The 27,960-nt window shown below is 34.9% G+C and overlaps 2 protein-coding genes and 1 long non-coding RNA gene across 4 annotated transcripts in view; all 3 read left to right on the forward strand.

Annotated features, from left to right (window-relative positions):
• Positions 1 to 354: 354 nt before the first annotated feature.
• LOC100249044 (transmembrane 9 superfamily member 2) lies at positions 355 to 6,258 on the forward strand. Its single transcript, XM_002285202.5, has 7 exons — positions 355 to 645; positions 1,060 to 1,100; positions 1,610 to 2,195; positions 2,291 to 2,428; positions 2,530 to 2,686; positions 2,797 to 3,281; positions 5,702 to 6,258. Exons 1-7 carry the CDS (start codon positions 497 to 499, stop codon positions 5,919 to 5,921), a joined length of 1,776 nt encoding a protein of 591 aa, XP_002285238.1. The 5' UTR covers positions 355 to 496; the 3' UTR covers positions 5,922 to 6,258.
• A 3,571-nt stretch (positions 6,259 to 9,829) lies between these two features.
• Positions 9,830 to 27,960, forward strand: part of SOS1 (salt overly sensitive 1) — a 62,555-nt gene continuing 44,424 nt past the window's right edge. Inside the window, 11 exon segments of one of the 2 annotated variants that reach the window (NM_001281211.1) lie at positions 9,830 to 10,031; positions 14,037 to 14,087; positions 14,233 to 14,324; positions 16,916 to 16,993; positions 17,063 to 17,220; positions 17,394 to 17,495; positions 17,572 to 17,689; positions 18,719 to 18,771; positions 18,848 to 18,913; positions 19,633 to 19,677; positions 27,779 to 27,834. In NM_001281211.1, coding sequence (NP_001268140.1) covers positions 9,830 to 10,031; positions 14,037 to 14,087; positions 14,233 to 14,324; positions 16,916 to 16,993; positions 17,063 to 17,220; positions 17,394 to 17,495; positions 17,572 to 17,689; positions 18,719 to 18,771; positions 18,848 to 18,913; positions 19,633 to 19,677; positions 27,779 to 27,834 — 1,021 coding nt within the window. 2 annotated transcript variants of the gene reach the window in all.
• Positions 19,687 to 25,380, forward strand: LOC109122552 (uncharacterized). The gene is made up of 2 exons (XR_002030012.2): positions 19,687 to 25,034; positions 25,129 to 25,380. It is a non-coding gene; the product is annotated as an uncharacterized LOC109122552 (long non-coding RNA).

The following is a 27,960-nucleotide window of genomic DNA, read 5'->3' on the forward strand; positions in this document are numbered from 1 at the left end:
ATTAATAGGAATGAAAATTTTCAGAGCATCTGTTCTCCCAGTGCATTGCATTGAATAGGGAGAGATAAATGCATGATTATGGGGCATTTAAAATTTGTCAATACGAAAAAATTGATAAGAATAATAAAGGAAAATAGAGAAATGTTGTGATGATTGCCAGCATTCCCATTTTTTTTTTCCTTCACTTGTGTGCAGTCGTCTGTATGACAGGTGGCGCGTATCAATGACTGCCTTTAAGCGTTTGGGCGAGGGCGTTACCAGCCGCATGATTAAAATTCATCCATTTGTCCAAGAATGATAAAATGACATTTGGGTCCTTCTCATGGAACGACCACGTTTCGTCCAAAACGATGCGTTTTTTGAGATCTGAAAATAGATCTGGTTTCTCCGCTCCCAAACGCACCCCAAGGCATATAAAATAGAAAGAAATTAGCCATCTGCGGTCGTTTCCCTATCATCTCTGTTCGGTTCAGTTGAAATCTGAAATCTCAAAGAAATGGAGAGGGCTATGGCGATTCTGGTGGTCGCCGTTCTGATCTTACTTTGTGGAAGCCAAGTGAGATCCGATGCTTCCAGTCATCGCTACAAAGCTGGAGAGGCCGTTCCGCTCTACGCCAACAAGGTCGGCCCCTTCCACAACCCCAGGTATTCTGTCAAACAAACCTACCGATCTACTCTTAGTTTTTCTGTTTCTGATTTATAGGGTTTTGGATGTTCATTTGATTGCTGGATCTGGGATTTGGATCTGGAATATTTGTGGGGATCCAAATCTATGTATCGTTTTTAGCCTTTTGTGCTTTGTGGTTGCTGAGAAAATGTGGGATCAAATTTAGGGCTTGCAAAATTGTCGTCCTGATTGAGCCCAATGCAACTATTAGGCATAGTTGAGGTGATTGCGAGATAACATAGAAGTGCGGGGGTTTAGAACTTTTTATTCACTTTCTTTTCATACATTTTCTCAGCAACCAAATGGAGCTTTTTTGTAACATTGGGATGAGGGTATTTGTGTATTATTTATCCTGGATGTGCTGATTTATTGTATGTGTTGTTTCATGCCAGCGAAACCTACCGGTATTTCGATCTTCCATTCTGCGTGCCAGGTTTTGATCTTCACTTGTTTTCTTATGTTTCATGGTTATTTTTTTTTTCTGTCTTAACTTGTGTTCGTCTTTATTTTTAGTTTCTCTAGGGTCCATTTGTTGTCAATTGAGCTACTTTGCAAAGTTTGTACAAGAAGAAGAGACGTGGCAAAAGTCTCTAAAGCTTCAAGATTTTTATCCTTGAACTGAAATATATGGGCTTTTAAAGTTTGTTTTTCCTGGAAAATTCTCCAGCAACTCTTTTCCAAACCTACGGGAAATATTTTCAGGAGAACTTTTGCCAGAAAATAAAATTAATAATAAATTCCCTCCCCACCACCCCCCCCCCCCCCCTGCGGGAGGAGTTGAGGATGCATGGTAAATTTCTCTCAAGTTTCATGGTAAAATGTCCATTTAAATGGAGCAATTTTTTACTAGGAGAAGTCTGGGTACCAATTTTATGCTGAAACAAACAGAATAGTAAGGATCCACAATCTTTTGTTTGATTTGTCAAATAAATCCAATGGCAGCTCATCTTAAAGAGAAGAAAGAAGCTCTTGGTGAGGTGTTGAATGGAGATCGTCTTGTCAGTGCTCCATACAAACTTGACTTCCTAAGAGAGAAAGACTCTGAAGTTGTTTGCAAAAAGAAGCTTAAAAAAGAAGAAGTTGCTCAGTTCCGAGCTGCAGTTGCTAAGGACTATTACTTCCAAATGTACTATGATGACTTGCCAATATGGGGTTTTATTGGAAAGGTTGACAAGGAGGGCAAAGCTGACCCAAGCGAGTACAAGTATTTCTTGTACAAGCACATTCAATTTGATATTCGTTATAACAAGGATCGTGTGATTGAGATCAACGCCCGAACCGACCCTCATTCTATGGTTGACGTGACAGATGATAAGGATGTTGATGTGGAGTTCATGTACACTGTCAAATGGACAGAAACTGATGCTCCTTTTGAGAAGAGGATGGAGAAGTACTCTCAAACTTCTTCAATGCCACATCACTTGGAGATTCATTGGTTCTCAATTATAAACTCTTGCGTGACAGTACTCCTCTTAACCGGGTTTCTTGCGACGATTCTCATGCGAGTCCTTAAGAATGATTTTATTAAGTACGGAATGTTTTTTAATTTTATTTCTGGAATGAACAAATATCTATGAATTTTCTTTTTTATTTTCATATGATGCTTATTTAATATTTTTAAAGGTATGCTCATGATGAAGAATCAGCCGATGACCAAGAAGAAACTGGATGGAAGTACATTCATGGTGATGTATTCCGGTACCCAAAGTACAAATCCTTGTTTGCTGCTGCTCTTGGATCTGGCACCCAGTTATTTACACTGTAAGTATCTCATCAAGCCATCTTGTATGGAGCTCGGTTCTACAAATTTCTTCATATCTGCTGCTAATTAATGTAACCTTTTTTCTTCAATGCAATTCCAGTACGGTGTTCATTTTTATACTTGCATTAGTGGGTGTATTTTATCCATACAACCGAGGAGCACTTTTCACTGCACTGGTGGTCATCTATGCTCTTACATCTGGCATAGCAGGATACACAGCAACTTCTTTCTATTGTCAGCTTGAAGGAACCAACTGGGTACATGCCAATGGATTTTTATCTGCAATGATTTCTGGATTTTGAACTTATTCTGCTTAAAGTATGCAATGGAGATAACTAATTAAGTTTTCTGGCTAATGGATTGATAGGTTAGGAATCTGCTGCTGACAGGATGCCTTTTCTGTGCTCCTCTGTTCCTTACATTCTGCTTCCTTAACACTGTTGCAATTATTTACAGTGCAACTGCAGCACTCCCCTTTGGCACAATTGTGGTAATTGTCCTTATATGGACATTAGTGACATCACCATTGCTTGTGTTGGGTGGGATTGCTGGGAAAAATAGCAAGGCCGAATTCCAAGCTCCTTGCCGCACTACAAAGTATCCCCGAGAGATTCCGGCACTGCCTTGGTACAGGAGCACTATTCCTCAGATGGCAATGGCAGGGTTTTTGCCTTTTAGTGCCATCTACATTGAGCTTTACTACATATTTGCTAGTGTATGGGGTCACAGGATCTACACCATATACAGCATCCTGTTTATCGTCTTCATTATTCTTCTGATAGTCACAGCTTTTATTACTGTGGCTCTGACATACTTTCAACTTGCTGCTGAAGATCATGAATGGTGGTGGAGGTATGCATGCTTATAACTTATGTACTTAGCTTTCTGTTAATGAATTTTTGCCTCACACACAAATGAAGCTATAAATAATTAGATTGTAAATAATGCAAGACTTAAAATAAGTAATTTTCCAAAAAATAAAAAAATAAAAAATCATGGGTTTTTTTTTTCTGGGCCAAAAATGTTTCTTAGTGGGTGGGTACCCGCAAATCCTTGCTATAGGTCTCCAAATAGGGTCTTTCTTCTCTAACTAGGGTACCATTTCTTGAATTGCCAAATAACTAACATTTTAAGGAAGAGGAAATTTGTAATTGAAAGCACAGAATGCATCTTACCAGGTCCTAGAGAATTTCCTCTTGTTGTTCATCACTCTGTTTGGATCAATTATCGATACTTGCATGACCCATAAGGGAGACAGTGTTCCCTTATTGTTGGCAATCATTGAAATCACAAGTAAGGGTGCAATGCTTGATCAATTTTTCTGAACATTTGGTCCTGAGATGCATTCTTGGGTGGCTTTTACTTGTTTTTTAGATGCATGGTTTCTACTTAACTTTTGTTTTCCTCAAAAAAGTGGTTGACTGGTTGTGTTCTCATGGGATGATTTGCTAAAATGCTAGACTATATTTGCTGAACATTTGGCCCTGCGATGCATTATTCTTAGGTGGCTTCTACTTCTTTTTTAGATCTTATGGATTCTGTTCAACTTGTGACATCCCTAAAAGTGGTTGACTGGTTGTATCACTCATGGGGTGATTTGTTGAACCATAATCAATCCTTTTTTCTTTTTTTGGGATAAGCAAACAGAACATCTATTAATAAATGGCTGCCAAGAAAAGCGGGTGCAACCCATGTTTACAGGCAGTGTACACAAAGAAACAAAACAAAAAAATATTGACTGGTATCTACAGAAAAACAGACTTAGGAAACCAGTCTATCCACAGTTAAGGCTATCTAAGAATTCTATTATCGAAAATTTCCCATTTCCAATAAAACATAGGACGATTCCAAAGGGGATTTAATGAAGTTCTCCTTTAATTTTTAAGGATCCTTTAATTTTTAATCTAGAAGCTCTTCTCCATTAAAAATTCTGTTGTTTTGCTCTTTCCATCTACACCATAATAGGCATAGAGGAGTCATTTGCCAAACAGGTCCCCTCTTCTATCCAATCCCTCAAACTTCCAATTGAGGACGAGATTTTTCACTGGAGCTTGAAAAGTCTATTTTAGGCCAAAGACTGCTAAAAGAAATGCCCAAAACTCCCTTGTCCTAACACAATGATTTAAAATGTGATTAGCTTACTCTTCACTCTTTTTGCACAAGCTACATCCATTGACCATTGTCTACCCCCCTATTCACTAACATGTTTACCATAAAGATTTTCGCCCATATTGATTCCCAAGTGAAAAAATGTGTTCACAAGCAAGGTTGAAAATGTCACGAAATATTGGTGATATTTCGTCGAAATTTTGCACAAGCTAAAACTCCCTTGTCCTAACACAATGATTTAAAATGTGATTAAGCTTACTCTTCACTCTTTTTGCACAAGCTACATCCATTGACCATTGTCTACCCCCCTATTCACTAACATGTTTACCATAAAGATTTTCGCCCATATTATCGTCGAAATTTTGCACGTTAGAAGGTGCTGACACAATAAGCGGTGGGGATATCTTGTTGCCCCTATACTTCAGATTTTTTTTTTGTTGATTTTTTGCTGGTTTTCTAATACTTCGCCGCTTTTGCTGAAAAATTGCTGATTTTCTTGGCACCACTTTAGCTCCAAGCCCCACTTTTCCTTTAAAATATTTCACTCATGCGCACTAATGGGCTTGAGATCCTAGGTAACTAAGCCTGAGACAGCCTAGGCTAGAAATCATGTGACAATGACTTCTTCCTTCAAGATTTTCGAAGTGGGATTACTTCTTAAAAAGATGAAAAAACATTAAAGTACAATAGCACAACCGGGAGGATTGAACCTAGTCCTCTGATGTGAAATGAGATATTTTACCATTGGACCAAATCTACTACATTGATGCATAACAACCCATGAAATTTCTTACTTCATCTCAATAATTTCCAGTTTGATGTCCAGCTGGTGTCACATTGAAGGTGGCATAATTTTATTATTCTAATGTGATTTTTCATTTTCATTATGTTTGTTTCCAAAATTGAACTTTTGATTCTTTTCATATCACGTGTCTCTGAGTAATATGGTTGATGAGGTTAATTTCCTGTAGGCAGTCCTTTGCATCTTTGTTTTCGAGTTGCCTTTATTATCATCTACTTTTCTTAGCATTGCCTACTTATCTTTTGCTTAAATAAACATGCTCCATCCACATTTACATCAGGGGGTATCTCTTCTCATTCAAGTTAGGTAAGCAGATTATGTCCCAGTTTTTAAAGCTAACCTTGTGCTTGATTTGCGACAGGTCTTTTCTTTGTGGTGGATCAACAGGCTTGTTTATCTATGGCTACTGCTTGTATTATTACTATGCACGGTCAGATATGTCAGGTTTCATGCAAACTTCGTTCTTCTTTGGGTATATGGCTTGCATCTGCTATGGCTTCTTCCTCATGCTTGGAACTGTAGGTTTTCGTGCATCATTGCTCTTTGTTCGTCATATATACAGGTCTATCAAGTGTGAGTAGTGGTAGGTGGTATTCCAGGCAAATTCTTCTGTCTTTATATTCTATATAAATTGTCGTAGAGAAAGGTCTATGATTTTTGTTATTAGAAGGTAGTTTGGAGAGTGCCTCAGATTTCAGAAGAAGCTAATGTGATAATGAAGAATACTTTCGCAAATGGGCCTCCTAAATCCATGTCCAAGTGTTTGCTTGGCTTCCTGAAAGCTGTTGCACAATAAAGGGATCAGTTGATGTTAGTGTGGTATCTGTAATCTGAGACAATTTTATTTGGGGTAGATGTTTGTATCATCATCACTTACACCTTCAAACTGCAAAATGAATTCTCTCTTTTTTTTTTTTTTTTCTTTTTCTTTGTTCTTTTTATATAAATTAAGTCTTACTGACGAAACCTGAATAGCTTGAATTCCTTCTCACTAAGACATATGATTGGTCAAATGGCTGGGTTTCATACACGCATGGATGGAACAATTGATTTGGCAGCTATAAAATATATGCACTGACACCCACAGGTTGGCTTCTGGTGTATTTGTAGTGTTAGCATGCAGTGAGGTTCTTTGTTGTCGCCATGAAATCCTATCAGTGGTAGGAATGATAATTGAAAGAAAGTTCCTTTAAAGCTATCAAAGAAAAAGACATAGGAGATTAGTATGGCCTTAATCAACGGAGGGGCTGGAATATGTCATGGCAATGGTGCTCATGGCGGGTAGCTTTGCCATGAACTGTTGTTTTTTCAACGAGCAGCGTAGAACTTTGAATGAAAGCGAACGTTGGTCGGGCATTATTTTTACCAGTGTTTATCCTAGATTTATCACGGCCTATCGGAAAGCAAGCAAATCTGCCATTTTCATCTCATTTCTCTTTAAGAATAAGAAAGGGACGGGTGTATTGATGCCCCAGCTTTTGCCCATCTATGGTCTTGAAGCCCGAGGAACAGAGGCCCGAACGTGTAGTAGAGCCATTGATTTGGTTAAAAGTGATTCTTTCTGTTTTCCAGTTTTCTCTGGCGTAAATATTCAAATTATTCCATTACTCTCTATTGTTCTTTTTCTGGTGGGTTGATCGCTAAAGAGAATGTGCTTTCTTTTAATACCCATGGCGTTTGAGACTGAGGCGTGAATATTAAATGTAGAGGAATAGAAAATTTCTGTTCTATGCGGATTTCCATTCCATTTACAAACAATAGTGATGGGGGATGCATATTTTATTATTATTATTATTTTAATTTCTGTTTGTATTTGATTAGCCTTCGGTACGCAGTCTTTTTACACTCCTGAAAAGCTAGAGCGGCCAAAAAGAAAACTTCCAGAATCGGAACCGATGGGATGCCATTTAATATATTCCACTTTAGCGGCCTGGGTTGATTACCCTTTGCTTTTGTTCTCCGTAGAATAATTTGGATGGCAGAAAAACTCAAAAACCCTTGAACCAAGGGTTGAGAAAAGAAGAGATGTAGAATGTCCACTGCAATGCTTATAAGAGGTCATCTTCAAGTATTTTAAAATTTTTGAAAAATTACTTGTAATAATGAAAAATCATATACAGTGTTTTTTAAAAAAGAAATACTCGATCAAAACAATTCTATTTGCATTTATGATTGATAGTATTTTTATTTGAAGTGATTTTAATAAAAATATTTTTTTTAAAAGTGTTTTTAGGAGAATCATTTACGAAGTATTTTTTTATTAAAAGTGTGTTTGATAATGATTTTTGAAAATATTTATAATATTTTTAATACTTAAAAAATAAAAAATTTTAAATATTATAAATGCTAAAATCACTATCAAACACATTGTAAAGCTTCTTTGACAGTGATCGTTGAAAACAATGTTAAAAATGTTTTTTAAAATCACTATCAAACGTTATTTTTAGTATTTCATAAAATCATTATTAAATACAATACATATTTTTAAAGTGCATTTAATAATGATTTTAAAAATATTTTTATTATTTTTTTATACTTAAAAATTTTTATTTTTTAAGTATTACAAATATTAAGAAAAACTTCTTAAAATCACTATGAAACCATTCTTGATCTTTCTAATATTTAAAAAACATATAAAAGGATTTTTAATGCTAAGTGATTTTTTAGATTTTGAAAAATATTTTTTAAAATTTATTAAATACCTAATTTCCAGCGTATTATTAGGCGTTTGGTATTTGACGGCTCTAGCTCGGAGGCAGTCAATGGTTGTTTAGTATTTCATTTTTATGAGCTTTGACCCAAAATACTTCGTTTTTAAAAAAAAAAATCCATAAAGTACCCCCCTTTCTAAAATAATGTCCAATCTAATATGTCTGCGCCACGTAGATTGTCACGTCATAAAAAATTATGGTTTCATTTTTTTAAAATAGTCAAAACCGTAGTCACCAACCACGGTTTTAACTTTAAGTTTAAAACCGTAGTTGGTAACTACGGCTTTGACTATTTTAAAAGCCGTAGTTCTTTACCTTTTCCCCTATTCTCGATTAGTTTTATTCATTTAAACTAATTGGTTTTAGGTTTAAATTTAAACTAATTATATTTATAACTAATTAGTTACAACAACACTATATTGATATTAAAAATAATATATTAAAAAAAATTTACAATCTAAACCTCCAATCAAAATAATTTTTTAAAAATTGAACATTCACATGATTTAAATTTTGAACTTAAAAAATTGGTTTTAGGTTTAAATTTAAAGTTATGATCACCAACTACCATTTTGACTATTTAAAAAAAAAAAAATCAAAAATCATGATTATCAATTACAGTTTATGATGTGAATACCTACATGAATAAGACACACATCACATTAAAAATTATTTTGAAAATAAACTAAATAGATGAAAATGCTTTTGAAATATTTTTGTAAATTCATTGATAATAAGAAAAATGTTTTTTATTGGATACTAATGGGAGTTTTGGGCAAAAATGATTTCTTTAAAACAGAAAATTCATAAAATAATTTTTAATGTGATGTATGTCTTATTCATGTGGGTATTTACATCATAAAACTGTAATTGGTAATCATGATTTTTGATTTTTTTTTTTAAATAGTCAAAATAGTAGTTGGTGATCATAACTTTAAATTTAAACCTAAAACCAATTTTTTAAGTTCAAATTTTAAATGATGTGAATGTTCAATTTTTTAAAAATTATTTTGATTGGAGGTTTAGATTGTAAATTTTTTTTAATATATTATTTTTTCTATATCAATATAGTGTTGTTGTAACTAATTAGTTATAAATATAATTAGTTTAAATTTAAACCTAAAACCAATTAGTTTAAATGAATAAAACTAATCGGGAATAGGGGAAAAGGTAAAGGAAAGTTAAAGTCGTAGTTGGTGACTATGACTTTAACTGTTTTTAAAATAGTGAAAGTCGTAGTCACCAACTACGGTTTTAAACTTAAAGTTAAAACTATGGTTGGTGACTACGGTTTTGACTATTTAAAAAAAATGAAACCATAGTTATTAACTACGGTTTTATGACGTGGCAATCTATGAGTCGCAAATACATTATATTGGACATTATTTTAGAAAGGGGTACTTTATGGATTTTTTTTTTTAAACGAAGTATTTTGCGTCAAAGCTCCATTTTTATAAAGATTTTTATCGCCGCCCACAGCATCATCCATGACCATGATACAGTATGATGTACTCACTTTCATTTTTTTCAACAGATAGTCCAAAGAAATAGAGCCGAGTTACTGAAACGGAATCAATGCAGTTCCGAAAGACGCCGCCAGTTAACTGCCAATTCCCACCTCACCAAGTCAAGACTCAAGATCACCACTGCCAATTCCTCTTTTTCTCTCCCTAGACTCCTCTGCTAAAACTCGAGAATGAATTAAGCAGAAGGGCCAAATTACGGTGTGGTATTGGGGGATCCTTTCCTCTTTCAGTTCCTATAGGTGTTGTGTGGAAATGGGGTCAGTGTTGGAAGGGGTGTTTCCCTACAGAGCGTTGGGGGAGGAGAGTTCTTCTTCTTCATCGAATCCAACGGACGCCGTGATTTTTGTTGGGATTTGTTTGGTTATGGGCATAGCTTGTAGGCAATTACTTCGGGGGACCAGGGTCCCTTACACCGTCGCTTTGCTCATCCTTGGCATTGCTCTTGGATCTTTAGGTTCGTGCTTGATCTTGGTCTTTTTCTTAATTCCTTTCGTCCTGGGTCTGAATACGTGATTCCTTTTTATTTTTTTATTTTAATTTGATACGCATTAATCATGGTTTTTAATTACTTTTTCTTTGATACAAACTGCTGTCTAGGGAGAGAGTTTGCTGCAGCTTTACATTTTTCACGACTTCTGTCTCGTGACAGTTAATTGAGTTGATTATTTCATGTTTCTTGGTGATCCTAAAAGCATATGAAGCTACAACGCAAGCACAAGACTAGAAGAAAAACTGGTTAAAAAAGGGCAAAAGATTAGAGAATGGGGTTCACCTCCTAGATCATCTGGCTTGGTGGATCTTTCTCCAAAATATTTTATTTGTTCTAATTCATTGATAGATTACTGGTTGGTGGTTTATATATACTATAATTGTCTGTGGCTTATCTAAACTTTTCACCCTATGCTACGAAAACAGTTAAATAGATGAAACCAATGTTTCAATTTTCTTTCCATACGGAGAACTTATTAGATAAAAATAAGTAAGCCAACCAACGCATAAAAATAGAATACTAACAAAGAGAGAGATGTTTGACTCTCTCCTACTTGAAACGGTCAGTTGATTGAACTACCTAGCTCAATTGAACAAAGCCTGTTAAACTACTTGGGGTTTGCTTCACAAGTTTTTAAGTATCATGGCCTTGAAAAGTTTGACATCATGTCCTATATTTATGAAGAGTTGGGGGCGGAACAATGTTGCATGGTGTGAAACTATGCCAAATAGCTACTTGGTTGAATAAGCCAATTCAGCTCAACAAAATCTTCTTAACTACTTTGGGTGGGCTTCACAAATCTTTTAAATTCCATGCCCTTTGGATGCTTGATATGGCATGTGTTATAATTTTTGTTTTTGGATAGTTAGGGTGGAGTTACAGTAAATTTCTACATCAGGCCTCTCACATAAAACAGAGTATATTTTGACATAAGATGCCAAAGATTTGTTATGATATTGTCATTGATGATCATGTGGTTGTTTTGGGAACTTTAAAAAGGGTAAGAAAGTTCTAAGAAAAAGGGTGGGGGGGATTCACTCTCCTTTTTCTAAATTTGTTAAATTATCAAACTAGACTAAAATGAGGCCCAATCATATCTGTGGATTACTTTTAAGGTATATGCATTGAGAGATTTTTAAGAAGATGAAGGAAAACAATGAGACCTACAGAGAGGTATAGGACATATGAGTAGATATTTGGTCAAGTTAAAGGGGGTGATATGCCAGTGGTCTGCCTGTGACAGAAGAGGTCTCATCCACTACATAACAAAGCTTCAGTATTATATGGTGTGATTCTTTTGACTCAGTGGATCAATTTTGATGATGGGCAAGATGTAAAATACATAAAACAAAATTCCAAAGTTTTTATCAGCCCTAGAACTTCCTGTGCAAGATTTCAGTACTGATGAGATTGGTATTTTAGACAATGAACTTTAATGTGGAAAGTTTGTCTGCATATTTTGGCCACAACGATAATGAAGGTGGTGAAAAGATCAATTGCTTCCCTTTTTGCCAAGAGATGAAGTATGTCTTTGAAGACCAGGACGTGTCTGGTTTTGTGATGGATCATGGATTTATACTGGGTGTTCCTTGCATCGATTGACATGGATTACATCCATGAACTTCTACAAAGAAACTCGGTGTTTTTCATTTTTGGTCTTCGATTTTCTATGTGTTCCACTACATGTTGTATAGATTCTGTGCCCTCAGGCTGCCTCTTTTGGTGTTCCTTAATTTTTTTCTTGTCTATCAAAGAAACAGATTAAAAATGTGAACTTTTACTAATTGTATCAAGCATGTAACTCAAAAAGGCTGAGTTCATTTGAATTTAAAGGAACCTATAGGATTTAGCCTGTTAAATTATTCTCAAAATATGAGAAAAGGAGAAAACCCATTGGCTATGCTACTAGACTGGCATGTTCTCTTATAAGTGCTAATGGATGGATTTACTTGATTGTAGCCTCTTGGATTTTCAGAAATATGAAAATTTCATTTTCAAGGGTTACTTTGTGATTTAACAACTTGAGTTATTTGGTGCATTGGTTTTCATATGTTTTAGGTGTTTGTTTGAGTCTTCTTAATTTTTATTTTTGTTGAGAGACTTGAGACTGTTTAGTTTATTTTAAGTTTAGAATATTGTAGTGTGGACACTTCAAAGAGGAGTCAGGTCTGTGTTGGACACCATGTCAGACATGACACTATTGAATATATTTTAGAATATGACTATTTTGATTTTAAAAAAAATAATTTAGTTTACAAGAAGGTAAACAATAATGACATGCTACAGTTGAGAAAACCCTAAAAAGCCCTCAATCCTGATAATCTGTAAGTTCTGTATGGAGCTGGAGCATGGAGAATCGGTAGATCTATTTATGCCTATCCTCACACCTATAAGAAATTCTTTCTGGAGTGTGAGCTTGTATTTCACACAAACCTATTCATTTGATCAAAGTCTAATAGAGATTCATAATCACCAAAGTGGAGCTATGGCATGGGCTTGCATGTAAGGGTGCTGTTCGAGGATTTGATTGTGAGGCACTATCGATAAATCGACTGTTCCTGAGATCTAGGGAGGCTGAACCAGAGAAAGGTGAGCCTTCCCACCTAAAAATTCCGAATGGGTTTTCTGCGCTTCCTGAGAAAGTAAACAAGTTGTGTTGGTATTGGATCCAATCAGTTTTTATCACATGTCTTGGAACAAAGAAATAAATAAAATCGAATTAACCTTTTGTTTAGATTGGCCAAGATGGACCGGGCTCCCCTGAGGAGTATTTATGACATGATGGCCATTTCATATAGGGGATTGGGACATTCTAGGAGAGGCCTAGTATTGTGACAACCCGCTTGTATTGCTTTAATTTGGGTTATGTGATGCGAAAGAAATGCTAGAATTTTTGAGAACAAGACAAAGACTTCAGAGGTTCTTTGGGATATCATTCATTTCATTGCTTCTTTTTGGGCCTCTTGCACCACAAATTTTGAGGGCATTCCCCGTAATTTGGTTCAACTCAATTGGTTAGTGGTGTGTAGCTCCAAGGGTGTGGATTAGTAAGGAGAGGTTGCTTTTTGTATTTACAATATGGTTTATGGTATTCCTTTTGTTTAGCTTATGTTTGTGGTGGAATTCCTCATCCTTGTATTGTACTTCTTAATTCTTGATTCAATATATTACATTGTTGTTTCTCATAATTTTTTTTTTTCTCTTCCCCCATGTTATTCAAGTTAATATATAATCTTTGATAAATTGGTAGAACTTATAGATTTGTATATATGATATAATACTAAATAAAAACATGTATTAATATATTGTCATTCTCATCATGGTAGTGTCCTACTTAAGAATTTTTTTCAGGTCTTCATATATGTCGAGTCATATCTGTTTCCTAATGTCATTTTCTATGCTATATAGGGAAATCTTCTTATGTAGTAGAGGTTTCTTCATTTCTTCATTTCTATTTTTAAGATTTAGTAACTATGCTTGTAGAGGTTCTAGCCCTTCATATTTTCTTCTCTTTTTTATTTCACTTCCCTTTTGCTCCTTGGTGTTCCTTTTATAATTTTTGTGTACTTTAGTTGCCCCCCTTTTAAGGTGTTTTTTGTTGAAAATTTTTGTCTATCAAAATAAAAAACAAAAGACAAACAAGTGCAAAGGCGATTTAACAAATTGATTAATGAAGACAATTCAACTTGCTTCTAAATAGATTTTTGTGTCCCAATGTCAACATTGTTACTTGGCTATTTTAGTGGCTGACAAAGTGAGAGGCATCATAGACTTTCCAGTCTTCTCTCAATGGTCGAACTTTGTGCTCATTTTTGATATGCCACTCAAATTTTTTTTTTTCACTTAAATTTGTTCTTTGGAGTTTGAATGTTGTTCCCTTAATTTCTCTACTTATATTAAAATTTAGTGCTTATTAGTGATTAATTCCAATATAATTGATTTTAATTCTTAATGGTGCCCTACTTGCAGAACATGGTACAAGTAATAAATTGGGAAAGATTGGTGATGGCATACGCCTTTGTAAGTGCAGTCTGTAATTTTGCACAGTAGTCCTGCAACAACTAACAGTCTTGAGTATAATTATGAAGATAGTTTCTGATGAAAAGTTATTTAACTTTACTTTTCAATTATCAGTTATTGAGTGAGGTTTGATGTTCATGTACAGGGGCAAATATTGATCCTAATCTTCTATTGGCTGTTTTTCTGCCTGCGCTTCTTTTTGAGAGTTCATTCTCAATGGAGGTGCACCAAATAAAGGTGTCTTTTCTCTACTTCCATGTACAACTTTAGTGCTTGAAAATCCTAGTCAGCTTAGACCTCACACACTTCGTCATGTATATTGATTGCAGATGATAAATCACTGTTCTAAATAATGTCAATTAGAAAAGTTCGTTTCAAATCTCTATTTTTTTTTTGTAGGAATTATTATTATTTTTTTTTACAAAATTTTCAATATCGGTGTCTTTTTTTTTTCTTAATCTTTTATTAGAAACAAACATCTTCATTCATCAATCAATTGATAAATATGAGAAGGATGAGCAATCCTTCAAAGATGTACAAAGGTTGGTTAAAAAGTAACCTACTAACCGGATCCACTAAAACTAGCCCAACCTCATGAGAACAAAACCAACAAACATAAAGGAGAGAAACATCAAAGACACAAGGGGGACGGAAATCTCCAACAAAGGAAGCCAAATGCTTTGCTACTTGTTTGGTTAATTAATTTGTGACTTGGTTAGTTGAATGAGGAATCCAAGAGAAGAAGCAACCTAATTCATTAGCAATATTTATGATTTTGCACATCCAATTGTCAAACTTTCACAAACCTCTTTTTCTTTTAGTCAACTAAGATATTATAGCAGTAGAATCTGTTTCTACAGTTAGATTAGATAGGCATAAAGCTTTGACCTGCAACAAACTCTCTAATAAGGCCAATATCTTGATTTTGATAGCTAATCCCACTTTTGCATGCTAAGATTAAGCTCTTAATACTATTCTAGAGTGATCTTTAATCACTCCTTGAATATCTATCTGGCCATGGTTACCCAAAGAACATATGTCAAAGTTTTAACTTTTCCAAACCTACTGGAGAGGGTAACCAATCAATCATAACTTTCTTCTTTGACCTAATTGGGTAGCAAACACTCTTCCAATCTAGCATTAAAAGATACAAAGTAATATCTATAAAAGGCTTGGTGATTGAGGCCTATAGAGAGAAGAGTAAGTTGATTCTAACTTGGGGTGGAGGGTTGCTAATATGGGGGTCCTAGTTAGGGTTTTGGGTTGTAGAGTGTAGAGTGGGTACCCTTCACACAAACTATTTGGGTCTTCCACTGGGAGATCCTCTTAAGATATTCTCAATTTTGGGATGTAGTGGAGGAAAAATTTTAGAAACGACTTGCTATGTAGAAGAATCAGTAACTATCTAAAGGTGGAATATTAACTTTGATTAAAAAAAAAAAAAAACACCCATCTAGCTTATTGATTTACTAAATGTCATTATTTGTCATACCAATAAAGATAAGTTCAAGGCTGAAAAAGATTGAAAAAGATATCTTTTGGAGTGGAGGAGCAGTTGAGAGAAAGCCACATCTAGTGAATTGGCCAACGATTTGCATGGAAAAGATGCATGTGGGATTGAGCATTAGAAGTTTGTACCTTCTAAACAAGGTTCTTTTAGGTAAATAATTATGGAGATTTGTAATTGAGAATGAATCCCTTTGGAAGCAGGTGATTATGGGGAAGAAGAGGGGGGATGGCGCTTAAGAGGAGTGAGAGTATGGGGTGGGTTGTGAAAGGAAATCAGATGTGGGTGGAAGGTGTTTAATAGTAAGATATATAGTCGAAGAGTGAAATTTTGGAAAGATAGGTGGTGCAGTGATAAACCATTGGGAAAAGCTTTTCTTGCATTATTCTCAATAGATATTGCTAAAGATGCATCAATGGTCGAGGTGTAGGCGCATAATGGAGAAGGAGGTTATTGAAACCCTAATGTCAATAGATAGATTCATGATTGGGAGTTGGGAGAGAGGGAATTATTATTATTATTTTTTTTTTTGAGATTTCAAACCTAGATAATTAATAGGGATATGGAGGATAACATATTTTGGTGGATTTTGAGGAGTGACAAATTTATAGTTAAATCCCTATATTCCTTCTTTTCAAATTGAAGAATGGAGACATTCCCCTTATGCATTATTTGGAATCCATGTTTTTCTGCGAGGGTTGGTGTTTTTGTTGGGGAAATTACTTGAGGAAGAATATTAATGCTAAATCAGCTCAAAAGGAGGGGTTGGAGGATGTCAAATAGATGCTACCTATTATAAAGAAGAAGAAATGGCTAATCACATCCTCTTTCATTGTTCTAAAGCAATCATGTTATGAGTCTTTATGACAATTAGTTTATGCTCTTTTGGAGTCTAGTGGGTGATGCTCTCCTTAGTCTGAGAGATTCCTCTTAGCTAGCATGAATCTTTTGTTAGGAAGACGAGAAGGAAAGCTTGGAGAGCAATTCCCTTATTCTTATTTTGGACCATATGAAAGAAGAGAAATAGGAGATCATTTGAAAATACTGAAAAAGTGGATCAAGCATTTTTTGGAGTGGGTTAGAGTGGAAGGCAGGGGTGTTGTTTTTTGTGAAGCTCTTAGTTGTGTTTGGCCTTTTGGAGTCATATATACACCATGTATGCTTTTGTGTGCCCCTTTGTTAGACGTTGTCAATATAATTGATCTTTGCCTATCAAAAAAAAAAAAAAATCTCCTAGAGTGTTGCTTTCTGCAATTCTCTAGGTGATGTTTTACATGTTATCAGATTTTGAATGAAAAAGTTGATCTTCTTTTCAATGCAGAGATGTATGGTACAAATGCTTATACTGGCTGGGCCAGGTGTTCTGGTTTCGACCTTCTGTCTTGGATCTGCTTTAAAGGTATTCTCAATTTTGTCGTTTAACTATAGCATTTGTGTTCATGATAATATCTGCGATAACATTCTGCAGTTCACTTTCCCTTATGACTGGAGCTGGAAAACTTCATTGTTGCTCGGGGGACTTCTTAGTGCCACGGATCCTGTGGCTGTTGTGGCTCTACTGAAAGAGCTTGGTGCAGGCAAAAAACTGAGCACAATAATTGAAGGGGAATCCTTGATGAATGATGGGTATCAAGATTCTATGTTCTGTTTTTCTTTTCTCTCAAACTGTCTATATAATTTGCTATTCTGAGTGGGTCACATGAAATCATATATAGATTTTGGATATAATGATTATTTGTCTTTATCACATTGTTTGATATTTTGGTTTTCTTTAAAGATGCATAATTTTTTGTTTCCAGGACAGCTATTGTGGTCTATCAGCTATTCTATCAAATGGTCCTTGGCAAGAGCTTTAACTTTGGTGCTGTAGTTAAATTTCTAACACAAGTGTCACTTGGAGCGTACGTAACACTTATTTTTGGTAAGCAATGGTGAGGGATTTGATTCTGGTTATAAGACCCTTTTTCCTTGGTCCAGTGTAGGCATTGGTCTTGCTTTTGGGCTAGCATCTGTCTTGTGGCTCGGGTTTATCTTTAATGATACAGTGATAGAGATTACATTGACTCTTGCTGTGAGCTACATTGCTTACTTCACTGTATGTTCCTTTCTGAACTTGGGAGCTTATTTTTGTGAATTTTTTATTCATCATTTCTGATTGTTTTAGTTCACATGTTATTACAATATATATATATATATATATATCCCCATTGGGACTTGAACCTGGAACCTCCCACAAACCCACCTTATTTCTTTATTACTTGGGCCATGCCTTAAGGGCTTATATGCAACCAGTCAAGTAAGCTTAGTTAAAGCTTTAAATGACAGAGAAAGTGGGTTGGAATTCTGGACTGCTGGATCTAGATGGTTTGACTGAAGTTCACTGTATTCATTTTTTGCTCTGCTTGGTTTATAAGTTGCCTTTCCTTCCATCTATGTTTTTGTTACTTGGTCTTAAGACACGGTTAGGTTGCATTACCATTAAGAATGCCAATTTATCAATCTTTAGATGATCTCTTGAATCAGTTGCTATCTTGGTTCCAATGTATATACATTTGGAATTGGGTGTCAGCTAGCAACTAAAGATTGCTGAACAGTTCTTTTCTGGTTCTTCTAAGGAATCATGCTAGTTCTATTGTTTATGTAAATGTAACCTAACTATTTACCATGATAATTGCTTTACTTGTTGGATGAATGTGTATTTAACAAAATGTGCAGGTTGTTTTTTATTTTAAAATTTCTGGTGTTGCTCCTTAGAACTTTTATATCATCCTAATCGAGCACATGCTTCTCAATGTCATCATCAGCATTGTTAAAAATATATGAATTCATTAGTCTGTGAGATTTCAGGTCCTTTCCTTCTATTTCTACCCATGTTTGTTTTGATTGTTCACTTCCCTTCCTAGCATTATATAATACGTTAGGAAAAAATTAGATTTGATCTTTTTATTTGAAACATAACGTATTCGTAATAGCATTCATTTTTTTCAGTACAATTTGTTCTCAATCGAGATAAAAGCGAACTGGGAACAGCTAACCAGGATAGCACTAATCATGTGACTCTTTTGAGTGGTTCATTTTTATTTTCAATGCATGGATAATCTAAGAGGTATTTCTCATATGCTAGGCTCAAGAAGGGGCTGATGTTTCTGGTGTTTTGGCAGTAATGACTTTGGGGATGTAAGTTGAATTGGGTCTCAATGTTTTTGTGCAATATTCCAGAAGATTTTCTTCTGATATTATGATATGTGGTTAGGTTTTATGCTGCAGTTGCTAAGACAGCTTTTAAGGGTGATGGTCAACAAAGCTTGCATCATTTTTGGTATATCTCACACCACCTTAATTTAAATTGAAGTAGCTGGTCTGATTAATGATTTCAATGGTCCAAGTGATGGACTTCTGCATGATACATTTGATTCGTTTGTTTGAACAACATTTAAAAAGATAAAGATATATTTGATTTGTTTTTTAATAAGTTCAAAAAGAAAAAAGAAAAAAGAAATTGAAGCCAAAATTGATTGCTAGCAGAGGACAATAAATTGATTCTATATGGCATCATTGCTCTTATATATTTATTTATTTGTCTTGAATATATGAACTGTTCATGGTTTATGAGATGACCTGAATTTGATTATCATGTAAATTACATGGACAAGAGTGAATCTTGGATTGTCCTTGAGGCTTCTGAAGTACCATATTCTTAATGGAATAAAGATTTCAATAACAAAACAGGAAAGAAGAAAGGAAGAGGCTCTTCTTCATTCACCTCTCCCACCATGTTGTCTTCTTTCAAATTGCTCCAATGACTCTGTATTTGATACCCTGGTTGCATTAGGTTTATCCAGGAATAGCTCAGTCAAGACTGGCCTTAGTTATTGGCTCCTAATTGAAAATCTTCTAGCTCTGCTTATATTCATTTTATTGCAAACAATGGATGCATCTTTAGTTAATGGGTGCATAAGTGATACATGAATGCTAAAATATGCTTATTTTCATTTTATTACCTTCTTTTTATGAATTTTGCTATGGATCTTATTTCAGGGAGATGGTTGCTTATATTGCTAATACATTAATTTTCATCTTGAGGTAAGAGTTTAATTAGCATTCCTTTTAACCCTTTTCAGCATGGTGTACTTGAAATAAGCAAGCATGTACTTCTTTTAGTATTTTTCTATAAATTTTACAATTTTTGTTTATCATTAACGAAAATGAAGTTTCAGAATAATTCGTTCACTCTAAATTAGAGGGATTACAAGGTAATATATAAACAAGCTGTACAAGAAACAAAATAGGAAACTAAATCAGGTCTGATCCTAGACATGTACAGTTCCTAGAATTACTCCAAAATCTAAGATTAGCTTAAAATGCAGAACACAATCAGATAAGAGAAAATAATGGAGAAATATAATTGGATCTGCAAAGTCAACCACATATTTTAACATTCCCCCTCAAGATGAGACATAGATATAATGCATTCCTAGCTTGCCAGCAACATAATTAAACATGATACTTGTTGATTCCTTTTGTAAAAATATCTTCTAACTATTGTTTGGTAGTCACAAAAGGTGTAGAAATCATTCCAGTTTCAATTTTCTCCTTTATGAAATGCCTATACACCTCAACATGTTCAGTTCAATCATGTTGAACTAGATTTTGTGCAATGCTGATGATTGCTTTATCATCACAATAAATCTTCACTGAGTCTTTAGGCTCCATATTCAATTCTTTAAGTAGGATCTTAATCCACATTACTTCACATTACTTCACACTTCAATGCTTGATCTAGCTAAAATAGACTGTTTTTTCACTCCTCCATGTCATAAGATTTTCTCCCATAAAAGTGCCATAACTTGATGTTGATCTTCGATCTTTGTTGGAACTTAACTAATCTACATTTGTGTATGCTTCAACAAGAAGACAATCATTTTTAGGGACTTTGTGAATATCTCAAACCATGCTTTAGGTGATTGCTTGAGCCCATACAAGGACTTCTTTATCTTACACACCTTCTTATTGTTGGATAAGTCCTCAAACCTTGGTGGAAGGTCCATGTGTACTTCTTCCAAATTCCCATGCAAAAATGAATTTTTCACATTAAATTGTTGAAGATATTAGTCTAGATTAACAACTAGAGATAAAAGGATTCTAATGGAATTTGTTTTTGGCACATGACTGAATGTCTCTTGATAATCAATTCAAAGAGTTTGCATATACTCCTTTGCTACCAATTTAGCTCTATGTCTCTTTATTGAACCATGCCTATCAAAAAAAAAAAAATGTCTCTCTATTGAACCATAGCTCTATGTCTCTCTATAATTTTCTCTCCTTTTTTTCTTGTCTCTTGTTTTTTTCTCTTCAGCTTTTAGGCATATAGAGTCAGACCTTAAGGCTGACTTGAGCTGTTGCTGCTGGGTCAGTCAGATTTGAGAAGAATCAGGTCATTTATGACTGGATATATAACAGAAGAGGGTTGACATAAGGAGTAGGATAGGTCTTCAACTCTAGTTTTCTCCCCTTGAAGATTTGTCTTAGGATAGTATGAGATATCTTCAAAAAATTTAACATCCATAATCACAAAAAATTTCTTTGTTGGAGGATGGAAACATTTGTACTGTTTTTGTGTATAGGAGAGTAGCCTAAGAATATACATCTAAGAGCTCTACGATTAAGTTTAGACCTTTCTTGACTTTGAATATGGACAAATGCAACACATCCAAATATTTTAAGAGGAAGAGAATCAAAGAGATTTACATTAGGAAAATGACACTATAAGAACATAAACTGGAATTTCATCTCAATGGCTTTGGATGACATATGATTAATAAGATAGGCAGCAATTAACATAACATCAATGAAGTAGATTTTGGGGATATTTTTTGTAAACATTGAAGCTCTAACTAACTCAAGTAAATGCCTATTTTTCCTCCCATCTGCTCCATTTTGCTGAGGTGTATCATTGCAAGATGAGTGATGTATGATCCCATTTTCAAGTAGATATCAATCTAGAATGGTATTGAAAATACTCTTGCCCATTATTAGTCCTTAACACTTTGATTTTGGTATGGAATTGGGTTTGGATCATCTTATGAAATGTTTTAGAGGAAGGTGTAGCTTCTGATTTTTTCCTTAGAAGGTAGATCCATGTTATTCTAGTGTAATCATCAATAAAACTAACGGAACATTTATAACTTGAATAAGAAGTAACCTGAGATGGTCCCCATACGTCACTATGAATCACAGAGAAATGAATTTCAAATTTTCTATTGCTTAAAGGAAAATGAACATGATGACTCATAGACAACTTGTAAACTTGACATTGAAATTTGGAAAGTTCAAAATCAACAAATAATTCAAGAACTAGTAATTTAAGAGACAAAGTTTGGTTGACCAAATATATAATGTTGCAGCCAAATCTCCTTTTCTTCATTATCAACAATCTTTGAAAGATGAGCCTGTGTAGTTTTCTTGGCTTCGAGAGTTAGATTGTTGGGAATACCAGATTGCTTCGTTTCCTAGCCCTGGATCTAGTAGGGTGCATGATATCTACCCTAGGTTTCTCTAAATCTAAAAAAATGGAAGATATGACATCAAAAAACCATTATAGTAATTAGAAATAGAGAATAAAAGCAATATACCTTTGATCTGGATGTTCTCAGATCGTTTCCAAGCTGATAGAGTAGTCGAAGAAGAATCTAAAACTATAAAAAGCATTGTGTGCTTTGTCTACCCGGTGTTCTTCCACTCGATCTCTTCTCACATAAAACTAGACATGAGGAAAGTGTGAGCTTTTCTCTCTATAGGGTGGCTAGGGTTTCTCTCTAAAGGCTCTCTTTGGAAGAAGACAGACAAAAGTCTAGAACCTTAACCCCTAAGAGGGTATTTATAAGGCTTCCAATGGGCTTAGGGCACCTAATCCAACCCACTTGGGTCTTAATTAATTAATTAGCCTTATTTGACTCAATTAATTAATTAGCTCGATCTATAAAGACAATTCATGAGATCTAGTGCAACGTTGCACTTTTACCAAAATATCCTTATGCACACTTATGAACCTGAAATCCCTCAAAACAAGTGTGCCACCATGAATTATGAGCTTGAGCAAGGACTACTAGTATCAGGACTCATAGAAAAATACTAGCTCCCTCTAAAGAGAATCAACTACACTCCAGTATCCTATGTAATTACAACAAGGCGAAGCTTAGGTCTATGCCCTATTATCCATTGCATGCTGACAAGGTAGTGTTATCACCTATCAAGATTACCTCTTCAATCCTTGAGTTACAAATCTACCTATTATGTGATCAATTGACATACTCTAGCCCCAAAGAGCATATGTCAAATTTTTGCTAAAGGAAATGTTATGGCCATTATGGAGAAAAATTGTATTTCTCATTCATATTTTAAAAGTATACAACCCTAGGAAAATAAAGAATAAGGAAAGAATTAGAAAGTACTCTATTAAATATCCTCACAAATCAGATTATATACAGAAATATACACACGAAGCTATACACACACTCAATTATATGTTACAATTGTAATATACAGTTGTAGAGGATATATAGCTGTGCATATAGTTGTAATAATCTTTAACATGAGGATATACAACTGTGTGTACAATTATAATAATTTTCAATACTCCTCTTCAAGTTGGTCAATAAATATTATTCATTCCACCTTGATCATGATTTCTTGAAATTAGACATTGTCTAATCCTTTTGTTATGACATCAGCTAATTGACCTCCAAGGGACCCATATGGCGTACAAATTAAGTCACTATCGAACTTCTCCTTAATAAAATGTCTGTCTACTTCCACATGCTTGGTTTTGTCATGTTGTACCAAGTTATATGCAATGTTAATGACCGACTTATTGTTGCAATAAAGTCTCATTGGTGTTTTCCACTTAATCTTAAAGTCCTTCAAGATAATCTTGAGCCAAATCAACTCACAGGTTCCTTGAGTCATTGCACGAAACTCTACTTTAATACTAGATCTTGCAACAACATTCTATTTCTTACTCCTCCGAGTTACTAAGTTCCCTCCAAGAAAAGTCTAATATGTTGTAGTAAACCTTCGATCAACAATTGATTTTGCATAATTTGCATCAGTATAGGCCTCTAATGATAGCTCAATGCTTTTCGTAAACAAAATTCCTTTTCTTGGAGTTGCTCTTAGCTAGTGGAGGATTGTGTATCTAGTATGTGGATGAACTTCTTTCGGGTTATGCATAAATTGACTCACTAGACTGATTTCATAGGCTATGTTTGGTTGTGTATTGAGAGGTAGATCAGCCTACCGACCAATTTTTGGTACATACCCTTGTCTACAGCTGCATCCTCACTTGCTTCTCCAAGCTTATGATTCGGATCAATTGGTGTATCAGTCGGTTTACATCCTATTTTTCCTATCTCCTGCAATAAGTTAAGAACATACTTCTGTTGGGAGACAAAAATTCCCCTTTTTGAGTGTGCCACTTCAATTCCTAATAAATACTTTAGTCTTCTAAGCTCCTTTATTTCAAACACTTTTGCTAAACCTCTTCAATGCTTCTTTTTCTTTAAGATCATTTCCAATCATTATTATATCATCCACATAAACCAATAAGGTAGTTACTCCCCCTGAGGTCGAGTGTTTAACATGTAAGGTGTGGTCGCCGTGGTTTTGTTTATAGCCAACAATTATCATGACTTTAGCAAATCTTCCAAACCAAGCCCGTGGAGATTGTTTTAGCCCATACAATGCTTTCTTCAATTTACATACCTTTTTTTCCTTTCAAGTGCATGTTAAAACCAAGTGGCAGATCCATATAAATTTCTTCTTTGAGCTTTCCATGTAAGAATGCATTTTTCACATCAAATTGTTGTAATTCCTAGTCAAATTGGGCAGCCAAAGAGAGTAAAACTCTCACAATGTTCATCTTAGCTACTGGTGCAAAAGTCTCTTGGTAATCTACTCCATACGTCTGAGTATAGCCTTTGGTAATGAGTCTGACTTTTTATCTCTCAAGAGAACCATCCACCTTGTACTCTATTGTGAACACCCACTTGCACTCTACTGCAACTTACTAGACACAAAATACAACTTACTAAACATAATAAATAAAGTTTGGTCTTTGTTCTTCCGTTGCACATGACTGCCACTTTGGTAGTGCATTGTACTCCAGGGCAAAAAGAACTTGCCCATGAGTTTGTATCTAATTCTTTATAACAGTCTGAAAAATCTTAAATATTAAAAGTAGGATGAGCTTGAATATTTGTAATTCAATTTTGGTTCTAAAGCATTTGAACTGGTGAATCTGACTCCTTGCACCTTGCCTTCTAAAGCACAGATGAGTGACGAGACTGGATATGCAGCATCCCATTTTAGACCTGTTATCTTTAGTAAAAGACAATTGACTAGATACACTGCTAGTCAAGGACCACTCTGCTACTTCAGACAAGGTTGATTTTGAGCAAAGTTTTATGATTAGGCCTAGCTTTAGCAGAACCTTTGATGGGTTTCCTCCTGCTGATAGTAAATTGAACTTTGCTGCAGTCATGTATGGATCAGCCATCAGAATCAATGCAATCCATCTCATAAAGCAACTGCAACCTTCTGGAAGGAAAAATCTTCAGACTTCCAAGCAAAACAATACGTATATTTCACTTGGAAAAATCCCCCTGATTGACTGCGCATAAGATCTCCTTTCACCACACAACTAGCTAGATTGATTATTACTAACTATTATTGTACAATCATTTCTTAATTCTCAGAGGGTTTTTCTTTCTTTCTTTCTTTCTTTTTTTTTTTTTTTAAAAAAAAACAAAATCCATGGGGCCTTGCAATGCAGGCAAAAATTAGAGATGGGTACTCCTATTTTCAACCGACCATAATGGTACAGTTCCACAGCCATATGAGTCATGCTTATAGAATTCCATGAATACGCTATGTGCTAACTTCAGAAACACTGATGAAAGTAACTGAATTGTGAATGGCTGAAGTGCTGTATATTTTGTTCCTAAAATCCTTGTCAAGATTCCAGTTAAAAAGACTACAGATAAGAAACACTGTCTAGCTGAAAATGCCAAGGACTTGATAAACATCCTAAGCAGGCTCCAAGATTGTGAAAGCAATGTCCCATTTGCTTTCTTGAACCATGCAATTTGGTGAAGCTCATGGTAGGGCTCTTGGAACTTGATCTTGTTCATCATTTTTTGAGAAACAAATTTTTCGCTAGTTCTGCTATCAGTAACAATTATGTACACTTTTCAGGGGGTTTCTAATGAGTTTTGAAGATATTGGAGTAAAACCAATCTTCATTATAATAAATTTCAAGAGTGGCAAGTGCCTTATGGGTCACCAAAATCTTTCCTTCTTTGACTTCAATCTCCTCTCATTTGAAATCATCTCCTCTCTCCAAATCTTTATTGTCCTCTTCATCATCAAAGGCCACATATGTGTCTAGTTGACTTTCTGGACACTCATTTTGACAATGACTCATTTTTCCACTCTTAAAGTAATAGGGTCATTTGTATGGCTAGGGTGATTTCCAACACTATTTTGTAAGGACTAATTTTGCATAATTTTTGCTCACATTTCAAATCCACTACTGCCTCCACCATATGAAGATTCCCCTTTGGAAGATAGACCCTGAACATCCACTAATCTCCAAGTTAGCCTCCAGTTTCAAGGCTAGATGGTAGGCATCATTCACCCTCTATATCCTGTTCATTTCCACTTATTGAAGAATTGGTGCTTTCAATTACCATATCTTGTAGCAAGTTTTTCTTCAGTTTCTTGGATACCATTGTGTCATGACTTTATAAACATTATGGTCCAACCGAACACACTTTCAAATTCCTGGTGGAGGTTGGGAAATTTGGAAAAAAATAGTTTGAGCAAAATCCAATGGAAGAAATTTCTTCTTAAGCCTAGACTTCACTTTTGCCCAAGAGGATATCTTAGGCCTTCTTTAGAGAACCTTATCTCTTGGACCTTGTTGAACCATGCCAAAGCATATCATTGAAGCCTTGTTTTTACCAGCTTCACTTTTTGATTTTTCAAGAGTTTTCTTATTATAGAAAAACTTCTTAATGAAACTAGGTGAACTCAAGAGGCTCTTTGGGGTGAGGATGACCGCAGAACTCCAGTAAATCAGTCTTGATATACCATGATTAATTCCCCAACTGAATTTCCTCATGCTGGTTGAATGGGTTCCTATTGAATTCTTTACTACTATATCCACTGCTTGGGCATCATGCCTATTATGAGCTTATTGGAGTCTAAGTCGCATGATAAGTTACTAGACTTGTGTTCCAAGTGCTTCAAGTTCATCTTCTCTTTTGTTTGTCAAATCTCCCATCATATGATTACAATGTCTTCCACTATTTCTTCTTGTCAACATGAAAAGAAGCAAGGCCAAGAGTTTGGCACTAGCTCTCATACCAACTAATATTGGGAAGGTGATGGTATGAGGAAGAAATTACACAAGGAGCCACAACTAAGAACAAAGAAGAAGAAAACGGAGCCTATACTGCCATAATCATAACATAATTGAAAACAACAAAGTTCAAAGTTTCCAGGTTACAACTTCTCTACACCATACTTTTCTTTTTCCTACACCTAATATTAGGTATATTTCAACTTCCAACTACACCACAAAATACCAGGTAGGTGATGTAAATTCCAACATGTGTTTTACTAGACAAAACACAACTTTCTAAACATATAAATCAAGTCAATTCAGTACTCTTCTATACAAACAATCTTCAATATATCTCTTTCTAACTAGGCCATCTGGTTTCCATATGGTGATGACATAATTGCCACTTTGTCACTGCATCAAAAGGTCCAAACAATGGAGTAAAGAAACCCTTCTAAATTCATTCAATGGAGGAATAGTCCCACTAAAGCCATGGACAAGAGTATCCATTAACTTAGTAGCAGAAAGTTCATTGTTGGCATAGATTCTCCTTTCTTTTATATATAATGATTAATATGGAATTTTTAAAAATTTAATGCCTGCCAATTATATTATTTTGCAAAACTAAATACAAAGGACATAATATTTAATATTTCAGCAAAAAGCATTTTTGTTTTTATTGTTTAACTGGAGATAACCCTTTAGCAGTAACTTGCAGTATTGCATTTTTAATATAATGATACGTGTATTGAATTTCTTTGTTTTGCTCTTCTGCTTTCACAGCGGAGTTGTTATAGCAGAAGGTGTTCTGGGAAGCAATGATATTTTCAAAAACCATGGTAGTCCTCCTTGACTTCAAATATGCTGTTGTTGATGCCTGTTGGTGTGTGTGGGTGTGTTGTGTGGATAAGATGCTTTTTCTTCTATGCACCATTACTTTTGTAATGAAAACCACAAAATGAGAT

This window comes from Vitis vinifera, chromosome 1 (genome assembly GCF_030704535.1).
Source record: "Vitis vinifera cultivar Pinot Noir 40024 chromosome 1, ASM3070453v1".
NCBI classification, from domain to species: domain Eukaryota; kingdom Viridiplantae; phylum Streptophyta; class Magnoliopsida; order Vitales; family Vitaceae; genus Vitis; species Vitis vinifera.

Coding starts and splice junctions, on each gene's coding strand:
- LOC100249044 (XM_002285202.5), top strand. CDS start 497: ATGGAGAGGGCTATGGCGATTCTGGTGGTCGCCGTTCTGATCTTACTT. Junction 1,101..1,609: donor TCTTCCATTCTGCGTGCCAG/GTTTTGATCTTC, acceptor ATCCAATGGCAG/CTCATCTTAAAGAGAAGAAA. Junction 2,196..2,290: donor CTTAAGAATGATTTTATTAA/GTACGGAATGTT, acceptor ATATTTTTAAAG/GTATGCTCATGATGAAGAAT.